Below are 17514 nucleotides of genomic sequence, written 5' to 3' on the forward strand. Positions count from 1 at the left end.
ATGCGCACGAAGATACAAGAGTTAGGGACAAATGTTGAACAGTATCACCATGTGCAGTCACAAGAAGCAGCTATATCGCGATGAAGCAGGCCTGCAAGGCTTTGAAATGTGGGTCGGAAGATACACACATTTTCTCATCCATTACTATCACGTCCTTTTCGAAAGAGCCACTTGTGTCGACATGGATTTTACCCTCAGGCATGGCCACGGCGAGATCTACCTCACATTGGCCGCACAATGTCGTCGTCCGTTTCATACGTGCCTCTCCGTGTGTGCTAGGGACGACATACGTGGTGGCATGCGGTCATGAAGGAAGGGCAAGACGGGACGAACTTCTCGGGCTTGGTCATGCTGAAGATCATCATTCTGCCGGTACTGTGCCCGGAGCAGCAACAACAACAACACCACAACCAGGCTCACTTTTCCTTGCACCTTGTCCTTGAACATTCCAAAATACCGGTCTCAATTAGGACTCCCCAGGGCTGAAAACGAGAAGGAGTGGATGAGATTGCGCGGCATCGAGAGGGGATTAATGCCCTGTCCATCCGAGTCGCACACATGACAACCACCGTCCTTCCGATTCTCCATTCTTCCCGTCGTTGGTAAACAGAATCCAGGCAGTACACCCGAGGAACCCCTGCGGAGGGATGTATCTCGCACGGCGCTGTGGGTGTGTGTGAGAGAGAGGCGCAAGCCACTGGGTAATTGATGGCCCTTATATGTGAGATCGGGCGATCGCGAGCAGATAGATCCACCTGCAACTGTGGAGAGCGCCGGCTAGCGTATCGACGACGACGCCAGGCCTGGATACCTTTACGGAGAAGGCCACTCGGTTACTTGTAGGACCACCAATAGCGGGACGAAAACCTTTTGCTCCATAAAGCTTGGGTAAATGCTCCCGGGTCTCCAAAGGGGCCAGGGGGGGCCAAAGGTATGTTTTGTTGCCTGTATCCTCTTTGGAATGGATATCAAGTTTACAAAGACGTTGGGGGCTTCATAAAAAAAGATCCCGAATCACGTTTGGAATGCCGAGTATAGGGCAAAATACTTCCCTCGGACACCTGCCGCATGGGGCCGTGCTCCGGTTCGTTTCGAAGTCGATATTGGGCTTTACCTCAACAGGGTAGTTGGTGGCAACAGTTTACTGCCTTGAAAGGGTAAAAGGGTAGGGGTGTCAGGGGGAGCGAGATGGCGATTGGACTTGGATCTTGACGAGATGTGGGTTTTCTCCCTTCCCTCCTTCAGTAGAAGCTTGGGTATACGATTGGACTCTTCAGACGACGCACTTATTCTTATTCAACATTAGTCACCCATGTGCACTTGTCCCTCCATCCCTCCCTCCCAGAAAGCGGGGCCGCTGAGTACACGTACCTCGTGCCTGGTCCGGGGGGACAAGCTTCGTTTCGGGTCCTTGTCTCTTCTTGATTGGGTGTCGCATCAGAGGGCGAGCGACAACGAATACCCTTGGTTCGCCTGGTCGCATGTTCTTTTCGGCAGCAGATCCTCGTCGACCTCAGCTGAGCAGGTGGTGTGAGTAGTGGTACATCGTCCTGGTAGTGGTACTTCGTGATCGCGGTAGCACGATGCTCGATGCTCGAAACGCCTTGTGCTTGGGGAGGGTTTCCAGTCCTTTTGGAGCAAGGGAAGCGCCAACGGCGGGTTTTTCCGGGGCACATGCCCTTCTTGACTTGTACGTAATATGCGCCTTGAGCAATTTTCAACGTCGACGAGCATCTCAGACGGGTGACGGTGAGAGAGAGTGTGGAGTGCCATGGTAATCATTCAGCGGCTGGGAAATCCAGCCTTACGAGGAGGCCCTTCCCGTGATTTTTTGGTGCAGCTTTTTCGCCCTAACGGCCCGTCAGCATTCCTTTTCCACCTCCTACGTACGCCGCCCCCCCCCCCCCCCCCCCCCGGACACTTCATACCTTGGAGAAGATCAAACAGCGGCGGAAGGGACGCATCAGAACATCTCGGCTACGGGCCACGATTTCCACCATGGTCGCAATCTATATTGGAGAAAACCCGAGGCCGCATTCTGCATGCTCCCCTCATGTACTGAGAGCCTTTACCGGGTAACGCAAATCTTTAAAATTTGATGGGCAATCTTGACTGAAAAGGACGAGGCTGTTTTGTTTTGTTTTGTTTTGTTTGCGGCAAGTTATGGGACACCATGCCCGGTCAGTTTGTTGGTGGATCTATCGGTCTTAGGACGCGACCCCTCGAGCCGCTCGCGCAGTTGATGGGTAGGCTGGCTGGCTGGCTGGCTGGGGAGCTGACAACCCGTGAGATCAGTGTCGTATGTGTGTATATCCCGAGATGTAAGCCGTCGCGTACCTAACTCGGTATATGTACTCACATAGAGTGGGCCGCCATGCGGCGTTCAAAGATACCTCGGATCCGAAACGTGAAAAGCTTGTTTTGAGTCGTATTCCAGCGGCGTGAGAAGCAGTTGTCTATGTATGTACCTCTCGTACCACTCTGCCTACCACTACCTGCACAGGTATCCCATCGTTTTCCTAGGTGGGCGTCGTCAGTACCCGTTTCGTTATAGACCGTATCTACAGTACCTACCTACCTACAGACCCCCGATGTCAGAGCCCACAACTTGGCAGAGGGGATATCAAAACAGCTGTGGGCCACACACTGCAGGTTACCTACATTTGAACAAGCCTTTTTGTACAGCGTCGTACTTGTCTTGTACATGGCTTGTGGTAGAGGAGTATGACGTACTCGTACGGGGCTATATCAGAGTCTATTGCGGTAACGCGGTGCAGAAGTAACGATAAATAGGTACGTAGTATTGTTGCTCGCTAATCCACAATCCACTACGACTCGGGATTCTCACAGTCTCATGGGACAGTGACAGTGACAGTGACAATCAGTATCGCATTGATAGTAGTCGCGCAGGATCAGTATACCTACGGGATTCGCTAATGACCTGGAGGTTTTTCATGCAAAAAGACACCTACCTACCGGTGCTGTGATACTACCACTAGTTCCTCGTACGTCGCTTTCTTTGAATTGAAGGCATTCGCTTTCTGGCCAGTAGTGGGACCTTTTGCCACACCTTCGGACCTGTATCTGTTGTACGAGATACTCGGCGCTTTGCGCTACTTGGATCGACGCAACCCGCTCCCCTTCAGGCACGCTAAACCGCCTTCGGGAATGCCCATTCTGTTTTTCGGTCCCGAAAAGGAGGTGGACCACATCAGATCAGACCAGACCAGGACGACCATTTCGATCTCATATTTCGATCCAAAGTCAGCCTTCTGGGGGGGGGGGGGGGGGGGGCGGGACTCTGCTCTGCTCTTCTGCCTTCCCTCAGGATGCCTCTCGGATCTCTCTCATCCAACCCTCGCGTTTGTGTGGGTATTTTGACTCGCCTCGCCTCGCCTCTGGTCACGAGCCTCGTCTTATGCCCCCCCCCCAACAGTCAGACGTGCGCCAAAGCTTGTGCGAGACAAGCTTCTGGCTCATCTACGGGACAACTGCAGACGCAGCTGGGTCAGCAGTAGTAAGTAGCGTTCGTGTTGCGCGGCACAAACAGGCATGGACTTCTGTCTCTAGGTATGTACCTACGGGGCGTGAGAATTTGGGAGGGAGCTCGCCGCGCGTTAGCATTTGTAGGTAGGTGGATGACAAAGGCTGACCCTGTCGACGCAGTGGTCTCTAGCCAGAGTCCTCAAGGAAGGTGCTGAACTTGCTCCGCGCCGGGAAAGAAGGGGAGGGGCCACTGTTCAAGGATTCTTCAGCGGTGTATTGCAACTCCCAAAGGGCCTTGACTGCTTAGACCTCAACCACATCGACTGTATTGTACAAGCCCAGTAGCTAGCTAGCTATCTTGGTATCTATCTTGTTAACTAACAAGCACGTTAAGCATGATTTCCATGCACGGCGTAGGTGACACAAAGGGGGAAGCCACAGTCCTAGAATGATGATGCTACGCGGGATCCATGTCAACGCGCAGAGAGTCCTCGTCAGGCCATCCAAGCAACGTCTCCCATTCCTCGAGGTCGCCTCGATCGCCCAGATCCACGTTTCGCGCGTCCGTAAGGTCCTGAGGGGACAAGTACCTTAGCGATCCAGAGAGAACTTACGCTATTGTCAGAGCCATCTCGACGGGATCGACCCCTGTTCCTATCTGGGCCTGGTACCACCTTGCCGCTCCTGTTCATCGACTCTCTAGCCCTGGAGACTGCAAGCCGGGCCAGATTCGCAATCTGTCCAGCGCAATGGTAGGAGCATTCGGGGATGGCACATTGCACAACGTCCAGATTCAAGCGACTGCCAATTGGAACTTCGGTGGGGAATGTAAGAGCCTTTCGCTGGTGGCCGAGGCTCTGACGACCGCGGCGAGGCTGTGAAAATTCCTTGGAATGTCGCTCCAGATAGAGCTACTTGGAAATATGCGGAGAAACCCTGCCTTTTGCATCAGTTTGCGGGGACCCTCTGAGGTCAGCTGGTTGTTGCACAGGGCAGCTTCACTAGTCACATTGACACGCTAGTCCGAGTGTAGGAATATAAAGCTACTAATACTTGGGATGACCAATCAGATCCACCCTAATCGCACTTAGCCAATAGTATTACGACTTTCTCCCGCGCAGGAGTCGGCGGACATTCCTATCTGAGCGACATAATCTTCGGTTGACGGAGGCTCTGCCAGCCTGACCCGAGACGTGACCGTAGCAGAGACTCTCATCGTTGCTCTGCCTAGTGTAAGATGTAGATCCTTTGGCTAATTCCAGGAATCACCCACAGCGTGACCACTCGTAACCTACTCGGCCCGCATTTCCGCTGCTCTCGGCCCGGAGAGAGCCTGAATTGGATATTTTAGGCCGGACTCCGGAACAACAGCAACCGGCCAAATTGGGTTAAGGCGCCCCCACAAACGAGCTATTACCTCACTCTAACCTGTTTAGCCACCCTTCTTCTCCAGCTCGAAGTTTTTGTCTGAGCAGCGGTCTCAGTGGTTGAAATAAAGACGAAAGCGCCTTTGAAGACATCGTGTGAACCTCACAGTCCCCCGCGAACCAAGGTCCAAAGTAAACCCTAGGATTCGCGATCCGGATGTAAATCCCGAGATCCCCAATCGGACGCCAACCCCCCGGAACAGATTATTTTTACTCGGACGATCGTGCACAGTTATGTCCGAGCTCTGGGCTCCCATTTATCGTGTCAGGCATTGGGAATTGTGTTTGTTCAAAAAGCAACAACACACCCGCCTTCGGTATCATCCCATCTTAGGTCAACAGAGAACGGCCAGACTCTCGAAGACGAAATGTCGGACGTTGTCAAAAGCAAGAAGGGCCGCTCGGAGTGGCATTACCTGGTACCAGCCCTGTGCCCGAGATAGGTTTGAGGTCTAATTCGTGCGGCCTCGGGCCGCTCCAAGGGTGATTTGACGACCCTCGACAACTTGCACTCAACTTTACCGTTCCCACTCAGTGCCTATCACAAGCCGGAGCTCAGGAAGGAGGAAGAAGAAATTTTCGAGCACTACGTAAGATGGATGGAGTTCAACGACCATCGCTTTGCGACCAACCCCGAGGAAGGGGCCGAGTTCTACGACGGGGCACAAGTCTTGTACTATGACTTGATGGGCCTGATTCCACGTATGCTCTCTGATGCTGTAGCTAGCTTGACCTTGTGTTCGCCTGACTAACAGTCTAAGGCGGTCGCTTCGTCGAACATTTTTACCACATTGGACGTGAGTGAGAGCTTCTCGATTATAGGCTTTGACGTGCTGAACTCTCCCTTGAGCGTACTTCGCCAAGTCTCACATCGGCTACAAGGACATGGAAATCATTGCCACTGCTCCCGATTTCGGATTCTGCAACATGGAACAGGTTTGCTCCCCGTCTGTGATGTCTGTCGCATGGACCTGCTAATACGCATGTAAAGCATTACTACGGCGTCAGCACCGACGGTCATAAGTTTGACTTTAAATTTCGATACACTGGCCTGCTGAAAAAGAGAGATGGTGTCTGGAGGTGGATCCAGGAACATGTCTCGTTCCCGGCCAATATTGCCACCCAAATGGCCGATTTCACCTGCAGTCAAGACGCTGGCGAACATTTGAGGATGAAAGACGAGGATAACAAGAAGAGAGAGGAGCTCGACAAGGCTCAGGCCTAGCAGGACTAGTGCAGTCTCACGCCGGCATTCCATTATAGAGAGCCAGCTGAATGGAAGCACTATCTCAGAGGACGCTCGGGAGCGGCATGCTCAGGAGCCTCTCTGTGTTTGATCACTACTATATGTCGTTGTTCAATCGTCTCAGCTTGCGTTGCTTTGATCCAAGGTGCACTGTCCCTTTTCCTTTTGTTAGCGCCACCCTTGGACGCCAAATGTCAGGGGAGACGATCCACTTACCCCAGACTTCGTACAGAGTTGCTTGTGGGTTCTTCGAGGTATCGCCTCGAAAATGAATTGTGCGGTAGATTCCGTCACCAGTCCCACGGGTGTGTCCGAATAAGTGTTACTCTTCTTATCGCATGAAGCCTTGGATTGCGATTCGATCTCGGGGGATAACAACAGGTGTTGGACCAGCAATATCGTTCCCAACTATTCGATATTGGACTATCTGCTGTTACTCACATAGTTTCCTTGAGTGATGGCCGTCGCCGACGGCTTAACTCATACTTCGACTCCTACGAGTACTTTACCCCCGTCCACTCCGATATACTCTGAACCGAGAGACCAGACCATTTGCTTTTCGTCGAAGAAGTTCTGCTCATCTGGCCGGACCACTTCCACGTAGTAAGGATCTTCCAGCGCTTTCCTGAAACTTTCCCAAGACGGAACCTGGACTTCTAAAATTCCATCGAATCCAAGATCTTTGTCAATGACTTTCAAAGTCCCCCCGTGGGCATTCCCCCCGTGGGCGTTGCCATTCATAATCTTGTTTGAATCGGGGCTAATGTGGACCTGTTCAACGTGGGTGAGCTACTGGGGATCGTGTTCCAGGTCGAGAGGCTGACCTGTCGATATTTGAGGACCCCATGCTTCGCAAGCCAAGGGGAAACTATGGGCGCGTGCACTTCTCGCCAGTGACGGCTATACTCTTCCGGGGTCATGGAAGCTTTTCTCCGCACCAACGCCATGATCGTTACTGGTTGAGGTTGCGCCATGTTCTCGACTGGGGAGTAAGAGAGGATAGCCAGCTGAGTGAAGGGTATGTGTCAGGTGACTCTGACCTTTTCTTTTTTCGAGACGCGAGAAAGGATTGAGAGGAGGTTGAGCGACAGCAGGCGATGAACCTGACAGGATTTTATCTTGCTTCGCCCTGGCGCGCAATTTCCCGATTTGGTCGGCCGGCGCCGGAATTATGATGGGCGATTCTGTGGAACCCCGTCTCCCCACCGTCCGATGTTTCCTTGGAACCCAGTTTCCATATATACGAACCAAAAAGAAACTGCTCGACGCTCTATGTAGACGGTCTTATTACACTTGTTTCTGCAACACGACCAAGGTCAGCTGAAGCGGCACAAACTTGGTTCAAGTTCCTTCCAAAACTATATATCGATAGCCACGATAGCTTGAGAATATCAAACAGTATAATGTCAACGCGCACTCGTCTCTTTCAGGAGAGCATTACTTTCGACTGTCCAGTGGGTCGTGTCTGGAGCATACCTCAGGACCGGACGGGCTAAGACCGAGATAGCCTGGAGAACCGACGTCGCGCGGAGATCAGTAAAGATGGTGCCAAGATGGCACCGATTTTTCGCGACTTCACTGTTGTGGCGCCCCGTTTAGTCGCATCCCGCTTCGGGCACAGGGCAGCGGACATTAGACGATCAACCCCTGACGAGAAACTTAAAGCAGGCTACATCTCTGCAACCATTGCAAGCCAGCTGCAGGTTCCAGCCACGCGAGGTGCCAATCGACATGGCTGTGGCTCGATCCCAAAATCACTCTTGAGTAGATATCATTGGCTTCGACCAACCAGCCGCCAAGGTCATATCACATTGCGAGCTGGCGCACGTTGTCATTCGCATCGCAGTGCAATACCTGGGCGCAAGAGATTCAGCCTTGCAGCCTCGTGACTCCTGGCCAATCATGTCTCTCAAGTCCAATCTTCTTGCTCCTTGTATAGGGGGCCAAGACTCCAGGTCCAAACCCTAAAATAAGGTCGTCTCCAACGACAAACCCAACAAAACCCCCGTTCTCGTCATTCATCAAATCCGACTTTAGTGCATCACTTTTGGGGTTGATACTTCTGGGTTGACCTGAGCCAGAGATTCTTGCATCGGATCTGTGTTATTATTTGTCATTTTTGGCCGGCGCAAGGCCTGGCGTACGGGGCGTGGAGTGCGCGTCTTTACCCGAGACAACCCCCGATCGGAGTCTTCAAGCTCGAATCTTTTTCTATTTCTTGCATTGAATTGCGAATAATGTCCCGCGCCAAGGCATGAGTTCTAGTTCGTCTGCAAATCAAGATGTCACGTCTGCTTCGGCGCAAGCAAAGCAGGCTGCATGTCTGGAATGTCGCCGGAGCAAGGTGAAATGTACGCGCGATGCCAATGCCCCGGTGTGTCGGAAGTGCCAGCAGGCAGGTCTGCAATGTGTCACGCCAGAGTACCATGTTGGGCGGTATAAAGGGGTCAAGAAGTGAGTTTTTCCGAGCTCTGGATAGGAACGCGGCGCTGAAAACCGCGTTTTATCAGCAAGAGAACAGGGTTGGAAAAGGCAATCTATCAGGTCGAACAAGCGCTGAAGCGAACCAAGGATGGATCGACTGGGCTCTCCTCCGAGGTTGAAGCCGACCTTCGACAGTTAATCGGGGCCCCTCAGACCGACACTGCACTACAGAGGAGGGCGAGTTCGCACACCCCAACAAACCTTCCACGATCTTTCCTCCCGCCACGCACAAGTCTGGTTCCAAGCGAGAATAATGGCGCCGCAGACGACAGCAATAGTAACGAGGCACCTGCTACGGACCATGGCGAGAAACCCGATGAACTCGCACTCAACAATGCTGAAAATCCCCTGCAATTGCTTGCCATGGCCTCTGTGCTGCCGGGCCATTCACCTTCGACCGTGATGTCCACATCTCCCGCCGGTGTTGCGTCGCAACCAGGAACAAATGACGCAAACCTTGGCGATGTCGAATTACAGCAGTTTTTTGGGTCCCTCATGCCTAGGCTGGATAATTCTCCCGATCTTGACCCGATCGACCTGGGGCTTGTGACACAGGATGAAGCCGACTCGCTGTTTGCCTACTTCTACGAACGACTATCGCATACAAGATGGGGCCTTGACCCTACCCTCCACACAGCGTCATTTGTGCGATCGAGGTCAGCTTTTCTGTTCACCTCCATTCTAGCCGCTTCTGCGCTATTCCTCCCCAAGGCGGAGGCATTATCGAAGCGACTCTCCAACCACCGAAACAATCTCGCACAAACTGTGATCTTCAAGAGACATAGATCAGTGGAGATTGTGTTGGCTTTCATGGTCAACATTCCTTGGATGACGCCTGCGAAACACTGGGCGGATGATGAGACCTGCGCGTATCTCTCGATGGCGCTAAGCCTGGCCTTGGACCTCTCTTTGAACAAGATTGTGGTCCCTTCCCCCACCATCCGTCCCGCGGGCTTCCTCGACCGGGTAGCCAAGGCCGAGTGTATCGATTCCGCAAAGGCTTTGCAATTAGATGGTTTCCCGCACGTCGATCCGACTTCCACCTTGGGCCGACGTTTGTTGAGGACCCGTGAGCGAGTATGGCTTGCATTGTTCGTTCTTGATCGAGGGTAGGCACATCATACGAAATACGCGAAACTACCAGCTGACACGTGCCTGCAGCATCTGCCTTGCAAGGGGAAGGCCATATGCTGTTCCAATCGGGCCACTGGTGGACAGCTGTGACACGTGGCACATTTCTGACATCGCTGATCGATGGGATGGCAGTGTCATCTCAGCAGCTGTTTTGAGGCGAGACTTGGTATGCCGCGCCTCCTGACATTTCCTCTGACGTCTGCTGACGCCACCAAGGTTGGCCTCATCACGAGTGTCCGCGAATTTTGTGATGGTAGTCAAGGTGTCAATGGTGGCTCAGCGGCCGTGAGATTGTGAGTTGACCCTCTCAGCGGGGCTGTTGGAAGCCCAGAATCCCTTGGGATATATCGCCTGTACTGACGGCTTGATAGCCTGAAAGACAAAATCGACCGTTTCTTTGAACAGTGGTATGCAGTTTGGTCACGTCAAATCACCCAAGGCGACGGTAAGCAATGCAGACCACCTTCAGTCCTCCACGTAATAACCATGTCTTGCAGGTCAATTGCCTCCCTACGTCGAGATCCTTGTTTCTCACACCAAACTTTCCACATACTGTAACGTCGTTAACCACCCGACTGCCTCGAATGACGTGAAACAATTCTTTCGTGCCGCGGGCCTTGCATCAGCCATGAATGTCATGCGTGCAGCGGTCCAGGGAGAGAATCGACTCAAATCGATGCCGAACAACACCGTCATCATGGTCTCTTTCGCGGCAACTTTCGCTCTCGCCCTCGGAACCACAAGTCAGGGCAATCGAGCCATGCTAGCCCCGAATGCGAGAACCCTGATTGAAGAGACAGCCCAAGTTTTGGAGAGGATTGGCAGCTCCCCAAGGCACCGCAAGGGTCTATCCGTCCTTTTCGCGAGGCACATCCGGCGAATCATGCAGAGCTCAGTCCTCAGTCCTCCCGAAGACAACCAGGGCTTTGTCTCGGGCCCTTCAGAGGAGCAACATCATCAACAAGATCAGCATCCTAAGCACAATCCCTCACGGACAGCTTCAATTCCTGCGCCCAATATTCCACTGGAGCCGTATGTGTTTGACATGACGGACGACCAGATCCTCGAAGCCATCAACAACGCTAGTACTTCGCAGGACTTGTTCCAACTTGACGAGACTATGTTCTTCGACTGGTTAGACTGGCCCAACGTCACATGAGCGGCCACACCTGTGGCCGTAGGTCTTGGTGTGAATTGGAGCCCGTGTTCAGCGTGGTCACAACATTAAATCTTCTGGGTTGCCACCCGCGTGGGCACTACATCGGGAACGGTCTCGACTGACTTCATATCCCTTGACAGGTTTACCAATTTCTGCAGCTGCTCGATGAAGACGAAAGTAAGAACTGTGTTCGGCCTGCTGAATGTTAGGACTTGAGCCAGCACAGAAATCTTGTTAATGCCTTACGCGAGCCTCAGCCAAGCAGGAGTCCAGCCTCGCACCAGAAAGCCAGGCCCCTCGTTGCGTAAAGATTCGGCGACAATCTTCCTTACACTCTGTTTGGGGTTTGTTAGCTCCGTCAGGCCTCTGAAGGTATGCCTTACTGGTTTCGCGCCATCAACGGCCACCGCATTCTGGATCCGACTCTTCAACACATCGGCAGGGGCGCAAGCAGTTGTTGCGACCGTGCCCGCAAGTAATGAAGCGAGGAAATGTGTGAAGATGCCATCTTTGAGGCCCAAGGAAGGGTTTGAAAGGAGTTGGCGCTTTGCGGCAGAATACCTGCACGAATATGAGCATCAAGACGCATAAGACCGATGAGGAAGCGAGTGCCGTACGTTGCTATCTGAGAAACATCTGCACCTGTTTAGCAACAAGATCCGACATGGCATATCCGAGACTTACTCATTATGACACTTCGGACGACATTAGGCCCCAGTCCTCTGCTGAAGGTCCGCAGTCCCTCTTCACGGCCAATCCTCACAATGGCGTCAATTGCGTGGTTATATCCGAATCGTTGACCTGGCGATCTTGCTCCATCCGCGCACATCCTCACCAGGGCGACCTATACCAACATCAGCGACTCCACGAATCACGTAATACGAGCTGCGGACCTCTGTGGGATTTCCGATGAGTCCGGCCAAACCACCCGCAGCACCCGCGCAGACAATCTCCCACGAGCTCGGTAATCGTCTCTGGCCGGTTCGTTCTCTGGCGATACCTGCAAAGTAATTATACAGGCCGAATCTTGCGGTTGAATATGTGGATTGGCGAAGCATCGAGGCCGAGATTCCCCACCACAACGAGGAAATGCCTGTGGATTGGATGAGTTGTTTGTCACGGTCAAGTGTCTCTGTGATGACTTACCATCTCTGCTTGCGAACCGGATCATCGTCCGCAGCATGTTTTGCCTTGTCGACATGACTTGCATTCTGCTATGGCTGTCTTCAGCACTTGGTGGCCCTTCACACAGCCATTCGACCTACTATTTCGTCTGATCAAGCGGGTGTGCTAAAAGTACTCGTCAGTCTCCTTGTGGTCTCTCCTACAAGCGGAATGAGTTGGATTTCCATACTGAAACATGCGGCCATCGACGCAGCAGCTCCTCTGTGTCGAGTGTGTCAGCAGCCGGATCCGGCCGAAAAGAGGTCTCAACAATTACCCAAGCCAGAAGGGTTGCCCCTTTTGCTTCGATTTGGCCATAATCCGTTGTTTTGTTCGCAAAACCTGCTAATGGGATTGGCTGGCACGCCTCTCTCTCTGTGTGACAACGACAGGGCGTGAGGTTCCCTGGAAAAATGGCTTAAGTCGGCTTGATGATTATCATTCGGAAGTCTGACCTGTCTTCCAGACGCGCATATAAATTCGGGAGGTTACACACCAATATACACTGGAGTTCGACAGTCCAACCATCCTGCGCTGTTTTGTGTATGACAACATCGCTTATCCCAGGGAACTTCCACCCCCTGCGCGCTGTTCGTCCCCAGATACGGAACGCCGCGACCATTCTCGTCGGGGAATTTTCTCCATCCGTTCCGCTAACCGCACACATCCACCTGAGTTTCGCCCGCAAACTTCGGCATCAAAAATACCACCGAGATTACGTCTCGTCACGTGGAGTTCTTCCAACTGAAGTTTTGCCGAATTGAGCGACACGCTGCCGACTGTACCCGCGCTGTTAGCCGATGTCGCTGCTCTGCTCCTGGCTGTCCCGGTCATAGCCTCGAAGAATCGTTGTTCCATTCCTGGAACCCGGATTGGTAACGGGCATATATTGTTGGTCAAGCCCAACCATATCGACCACAACAAGTGAGAAGGAAAAAAGCAAACAGGAAAGATGGCAGTCGCAGCAAGGCGTACTCTGCTCCTGTGTCTCAACGACATCAGAGCCCTGAATGGGTCCAAGACAGCAGCATATGCCTGTAAAACGGTGTCTCGCAAACCCCTTGTCTTTAGCCAATCACGGGTCGGACCAAGGATCATCTCGAGTCGGCAAGATATTCGACATTTTACATCTTCCAGGACAAGGAACCTTCAAGCAGCATCTTCATCGCAATCAGTAAGTAGCGATGACCAACCTGTTATCGATCGAACGAGGTCGAAGCTATTTAAGGACGCCGACGAGGCTGTGGCAGACATCAAGTCCGGCTCGGTGATATTTAGTGCTGGGTTCGGCCTCTGTGGGACGGCAGAAACCATCATAACAGCAATGCACAAGCGCGGCGTCGAGTCACTAAACAATCTCACGGCTGTGTCTAATAACGCCGGTGCAGCAGGCGCCGGTGGTCTTTCACCCCTGACGCAATCGGGTCAAATCACGCGTTGTATTCTCTCCTATTTGGGGAATAACAAGAAGCTCGAGCAGAAATATCTCAGCGGCAACATTGCCATCGAGCTATGTCCTCAAGGGACACTTGCGGAGCGGATGCGTGCTGGGGCAAGTGGTATTCCGGCATTTTACACGCCAACCGGTGTCCGTGAGTAGTATTCCCGGTTATGGACCCTGTTGCGTTGTAAAGCCTGTTAACCTCTGTCTAGACACCTTCATCCAAACCGGCGAAATCCCCACAAGATTAGGACCCGCTGACCCAGAGACGAAGAAACCGAGCGTGCTGGAAGCGGGAAAGCCACGCGAGACAAGGATCTTCAACGGTAGAACCTATGTTATGGAGACTGCGTTGACCGGCGATGTTGCCATCATCCGCGCATGGAAAGTTGACGAGGCTGGAAATTGTCAATTCAGGTATGTTTCTGGTGGCACAAATACTGCCCACAGACCCAAGACAACTCGGTGCTGACGAACGGGCAAGATACACGACCAAGGCCTTTGGCGTCATCATGGCCAAGGCTGCCAGATTGACAATTGTCGAAGCCGAGAATATTGTGCCTCTAGGCTCCTTGGACCCCAACGACATCCACGTCCCTGGTATCTACGTGGACCGCATCGTGCCCGCTACCGTGGAGAAGAAAATCGAAAACAAAAGGACTCGTCCTGCTGGCGACGGGGCAGGTAATTCCTCCGACTCATCTGTGACGAGCGACAAGTCAGAAGCCCTGGCTCGGCGAAACCGCATCGCCCGCCGTGCTGCAAAGGAACTCAAGCACGGCATGTACGTCAACTTGGGTGTGGGAATGCCTACGTTAGCACCTTCATTCCTCCCGCGCGATGTCAAAGTATGGATCCAGTCCGAGAACGGCATCCTGGGGATGGGACCTTACCCAACCGAGGACGAAGTCGACCCGGACATCATCAACGCAGGCAAAGAAACAGTCACCCTCGTCCCCGGAGCGTCGACGTTTGACAGTTGCGAGAGCTTCGGCATGATCCGCGGCGGCCACGTCGACGTCTCGATACTGGGCGCCCTGCAGGTCTCAGCGGCGGGCGACCTGGCCAACTACATGATCCCGGGCAAAGTGTTCAAAGGCATGGGCGGCGCCATGGACCTCGTCTCGAACCCCAACCAGACCAAGATCGTCGTCGCCACCGACCACCTGGACAAGTACGGCAAATCCAAGATCGTCGAGAACTGCGCCTTGCCCCTCACCGGAGCCAGGGTCGTCAGCACCATCATCACCGACCTCTGCGTCTTCCAGGTCGACCGCGTCAAGGGCACCTTGACCCTCACGGAGCTGGCTCCTGGTGTCTCGGTGGAGGATGTCAAGGCCAAGACGGACGCACGGTTTGCCGTCGCGGACGAGGTCAAGTCGATGGAATGATTTTCCCCTTTTTTTCTGGAAGCAACTCCGAAACCCTCGTTGTGAGTACGAGAATCCGGAGTCGGGACTGATCTTTATAAAACGTGCCTCATGAATATATATATATGCGTTACTGGGCTGGCGAGCTGGAACAGCAAATGTTGAAAGACTTGTCTATATTACAATAAAACTGATTATTTACAAAGTCACGTTACGTTCTTACATTTCATTTCGACCCTTCTTCACACGCGACACGTCAGCTGCCACTTGTTTCGGTGTATGTGATTGAGACTGGCCTCCCAAGTCCAGTTCCGTGCCTTTTTTTGCCCCCTCATATCATGTGACATGACCTGGACAAGCACTGTCGAAAACATCTAGAAGTTTTCGTGCTGGTGTCATGGATAGACTAGATTGGATGAAACTTTTTCTCATTTCAAGACACATATCTACGTACGTAGCTACAGCGCTTTTCTTCTCTTGTGGATCTCTATTTTTTTTTTTCGACGCCATGCATGATCAGCCGGGGACGACAAAGTCTTATAACTTGGCTTTCGGGATTTCCTCGCCGCCCATGCCTGGCGCAAACGTCGTGCCGCGGCCTTGACTCAATGCCCGGACGAGCTCGTCGATGCAGTGCAGGATCCACTGGTTGCCCTCGTCCGTGGCCAGCCACTCGCCGCCCTCGATTTCCTTCTCGGCCGTGCCGTCCTGGTACGCCTTGCGCAGGCCGAAGAGGTGGCTCACCACTTGGGGTGCGACGCCGGTCTGGGCGCGAAGACAGGCGATGCCGGTGAGCGACGTCAGCACTCTCCCGACCTGGAGGGGTGCGTCGGACGGCGGGTCCGCCAGCAGGTTCGAGTAGTGTCCCGAGAGGATGTGGACGGGCAGGTTGGGATGCGACTGGGCCAGCTTGGCCAGGAGTTTCTCCTCAAACGGATAGTAGACCGAGTTCCACAGGCGGCGGCCACGGGCCATGGACTCGTCGATGTTCTGGGCCGTCAGCTGGCGCGACACCGGCGGCGGGATCTTGTCGAACACGTCCTTGGGCATGCCTTCGCGGAACGCACCCAGGCAGTTGATCGAGCGCGGGATGCCGTTGAACGAGATGCACTTGAGTCCGACCTCGCGCATCAGCCCCGCTGTGGCCGTGGGCGACGGCGCCGACGGGAGCGTCTGCGTCAGGTGGTACAGCTCCACCATTGACGACGGCGAGTTCATCGTCATCGTCGCCGCGGTCGAGATGGTGACCCACGCGGGGATACCGACGCCTCGGTCTCTCGCGCTGGCGGCTATTTGAGCATAGGTCGACCGGATCGTCGGCGGCGCCTTGAGCTGGCCAGGCAGGGCGTGCGCGGCGTTGATGAGGTGCTTCAACGGCTCCGAGAGTTTCGACATGTCGTCTGACCGTGACCGAGACGGGCTCTTCTTTGCTCTTCTTATCTGGACTGGACGTTGGGCTGGGAGGATTGTTGTGTAAGTGTCAGTTGGGTACCATCAGGAGCAATTTCCATTGTAAGGCGTCCAGTGGATTAAAAGAGGAGAGGGTGAGAGACAAGAGAGTCTGGACTTCTCTCTACTTACAATCTTGATGTCGTGGTCCCTGTGGCGACCGAGTTCCCGCTGCCTTGCCAGCGCTGTTATCACTCATGTAACGACTGTCTGCCGATGAACTCTGATTGGTGGAGCCTCACGATGCAAGGCTGGGCTTAGCTCGTGGAGATTCTGTAAGACGCTATGAGCTCCGGCGATAATATTATTGATGGCCCGCACCTCCAAAAGAAAGCCCGTTTGAGAAAGTGATCAATTTGTTGAGCTTATTGATGAAACGACGTCGTGATACAGATTCTTGATGTTGAGACAAAGGGGATTTATCGGTAAAAAGAAGCACCGAACCGAGTCCCGGCGCCCAGAAATTAGCCCGAAGAGGAATGGCGGCATCTTGGCACTTGGACCTCGGCCACAGACTCCGGCCTCATCCGGCCCATCTCCGTCTGCGCCTGCGCCTTCGGCCATTCTTCTACTTCCTTTCCTATCAAACGACGCCTTTCACATGACTGATCCTACCTAATCCTGCTTGTTCACTTATCGCCGCAAAGGCTTGACTGTGTTGCTGTGGTCGTTCGTTTCCCCTCCTGAGTTTCTGTACGGCCATTGACCGGGTGCCGCCCTCCCTCGCTTGCGCCACGACCCCTTCCTTGATTGGTCTCTGCCAACAAGAGCGTAACATTCTCCAGTGCTTGGCCACTGCTTGGTGTCGTGCGACCGCCCAACAATACTGTTAGCCATCGCTAAATTTGGGGCCACAACGTCCATCACTCAATCATAGCAGGCGGGATAGGGTCCCCATCAAAGAGGACTTTACAACCCACGGGGTAAGAATCAACGGCCAGGGGCCCCAGTATCTCACTTATTTCTTTGGATTCTATAAGAATGACACATGTCCCTTGGATGACAACCTGATCTTGACCCTTTGTCCTCTCAGTCCACCCTCGAAACAGCTTATATCCTCTGGCCTTGGAAATACAAGTCCATTGTTGTGTGTGTCCAAGTGAATCAACCCTACACCGTCAAAGGTGCCTCTTGCCACGCAACGGACATTCTCT

At 53.4% G+C, this 17514-nt stretch overlaps 6 protein-coding genes across 6 annotated transcripts; 3 read left to right on the plus strand and 3 right to left on the minus strand.

Moving 5' to 3' along the window:
* Window positions 1-3940: 3940 nt before the first annotated feature.
* AYO20_07261 (hypothetical protein) lies at window positions 3941-6138 on the plus strand (the record flags this gene model as incomplete). The annotated part of the gene is made up of 6 exons (XM_022645547.1): window positions 3941-4052; window positions 4112-4238; window positions 5449-5615; window positions 5675-5710; window positions 5764-5849; window positions 5905-6138. 6 exons carry the CDS (start codon window positions 3941-3943, stop codon window positions 6136-6138), a joined length of 762 nt encoding a protein of 253 aa, XP_022498417.1.
* Window positions 6139-6639: 501 nt separating this feature from the next.
* AYO20_07262 (hypothetical protein) lies at window positions 6640-7133 on the minus strand (the record flags this gene model as incomplete). The annotated part of the gene is made up of 2 exons (XM_022645548.1): window positions 6640-6930; window positions 6984-7133. The coding sequence occupies 2 exons, from the start codon at window positions 7131-7133 to the stop codon at window positions 6640-6642; spliced, it is 441 nt and encodes a 146-aa protein (XP_022498418.1).
* Window positions 7134-8413: 1280 nt separating this feature from the next.
* AYO20_07263 (hypothetical protein) lies at window positions 8414-10936 on the plus strand (the record flags this gene model as incomplete). The annotated part of the gene is made up of 6 exons (XM_022645549.1): window positions 8414-8613; window positions 8670-9752; window positions 9805-9943; window positions 9994-10070; window positions 10149-10222; window positions 10275-10936. The coding sequence occupies 6 exons, from the start codon at window positions 8414-8416 to the stop codon at window positions 10934-10936; spliced, it is 2235 nt and encodes a 744-aa protein (XP_022498419.1).
* Window positions 10937-11001: 65 nt separating this feature from the next.
* On the minus strand, window positions 11002-12137 carry AYO20_07264 (hypothetical protein; the record flags this gene model as incomplete). Its single annotated transcript, XM_022645550.1, has 6 exons — window positions 11002-11131; window positions 11183-11497; window positions 11554-11572; window positions 11621-11780; window positions 11830-12029; window positions 12083-12137. The coding sequence occupies 6 exons, from the start codon at window positions 12135-12137 to the stop codon at window positions 11002-11004; spliced, it is 879 nt and encodes a 292-aa protein (XP_022498420.1).
* Window positions 12138-13052: 915 nt separating this feature from the next.
* Window positions 13053-14932, plus strand: AYO20_07265 (hypothetical protein; the record flags this gene model as incomplete). The annotated part of the gene is made up of 3 exons (XM_022645551.1): window positions 13053-13692; window positions 13754-13958; window positions 14026-14932. The coding sequence occupies 3 exons, from the start codon at window positions 13053-13055 to the stop codon at window positions 14930-14932; spliced, it is 1752 nt and encodes a 583-aa protein (XP_022498421.1).
* A 516-nt stretch (window positions 14933-15448) lies between these two features.
* AYO20_07266 (hypothetical protein) lies at window positions 15449-16306 on the minus strand (the record flags this gene model as incomplete). Its single annotated transcript, XM_022645552.1, has 1 exon — window positions 15449-16306. The coding sequence occupies one exon, from the start codon at window positions 16304-16306 to the stop codon at window positions 15449-15451; it is 858 nt and encodes a 285-aa protein (XP_022498422.1).
* Window positions 16307-17514: the final 1208 nt, after the last annotated feature.

This window comes from Fonsecaea nubica, assembly GCF_001646965.1.
Source record: "Fonsecaea nubica strain CBS 269.64 chromosome Unknown Scaff50, whole genome shotgun sequence".
NCBI lineage: Eukaryota > Fungi > Ascomycota > Eurotiomycetes > Chaetothyriales > Herpotrichiellaceae > Fonsecaea > Fonsecaea nubica.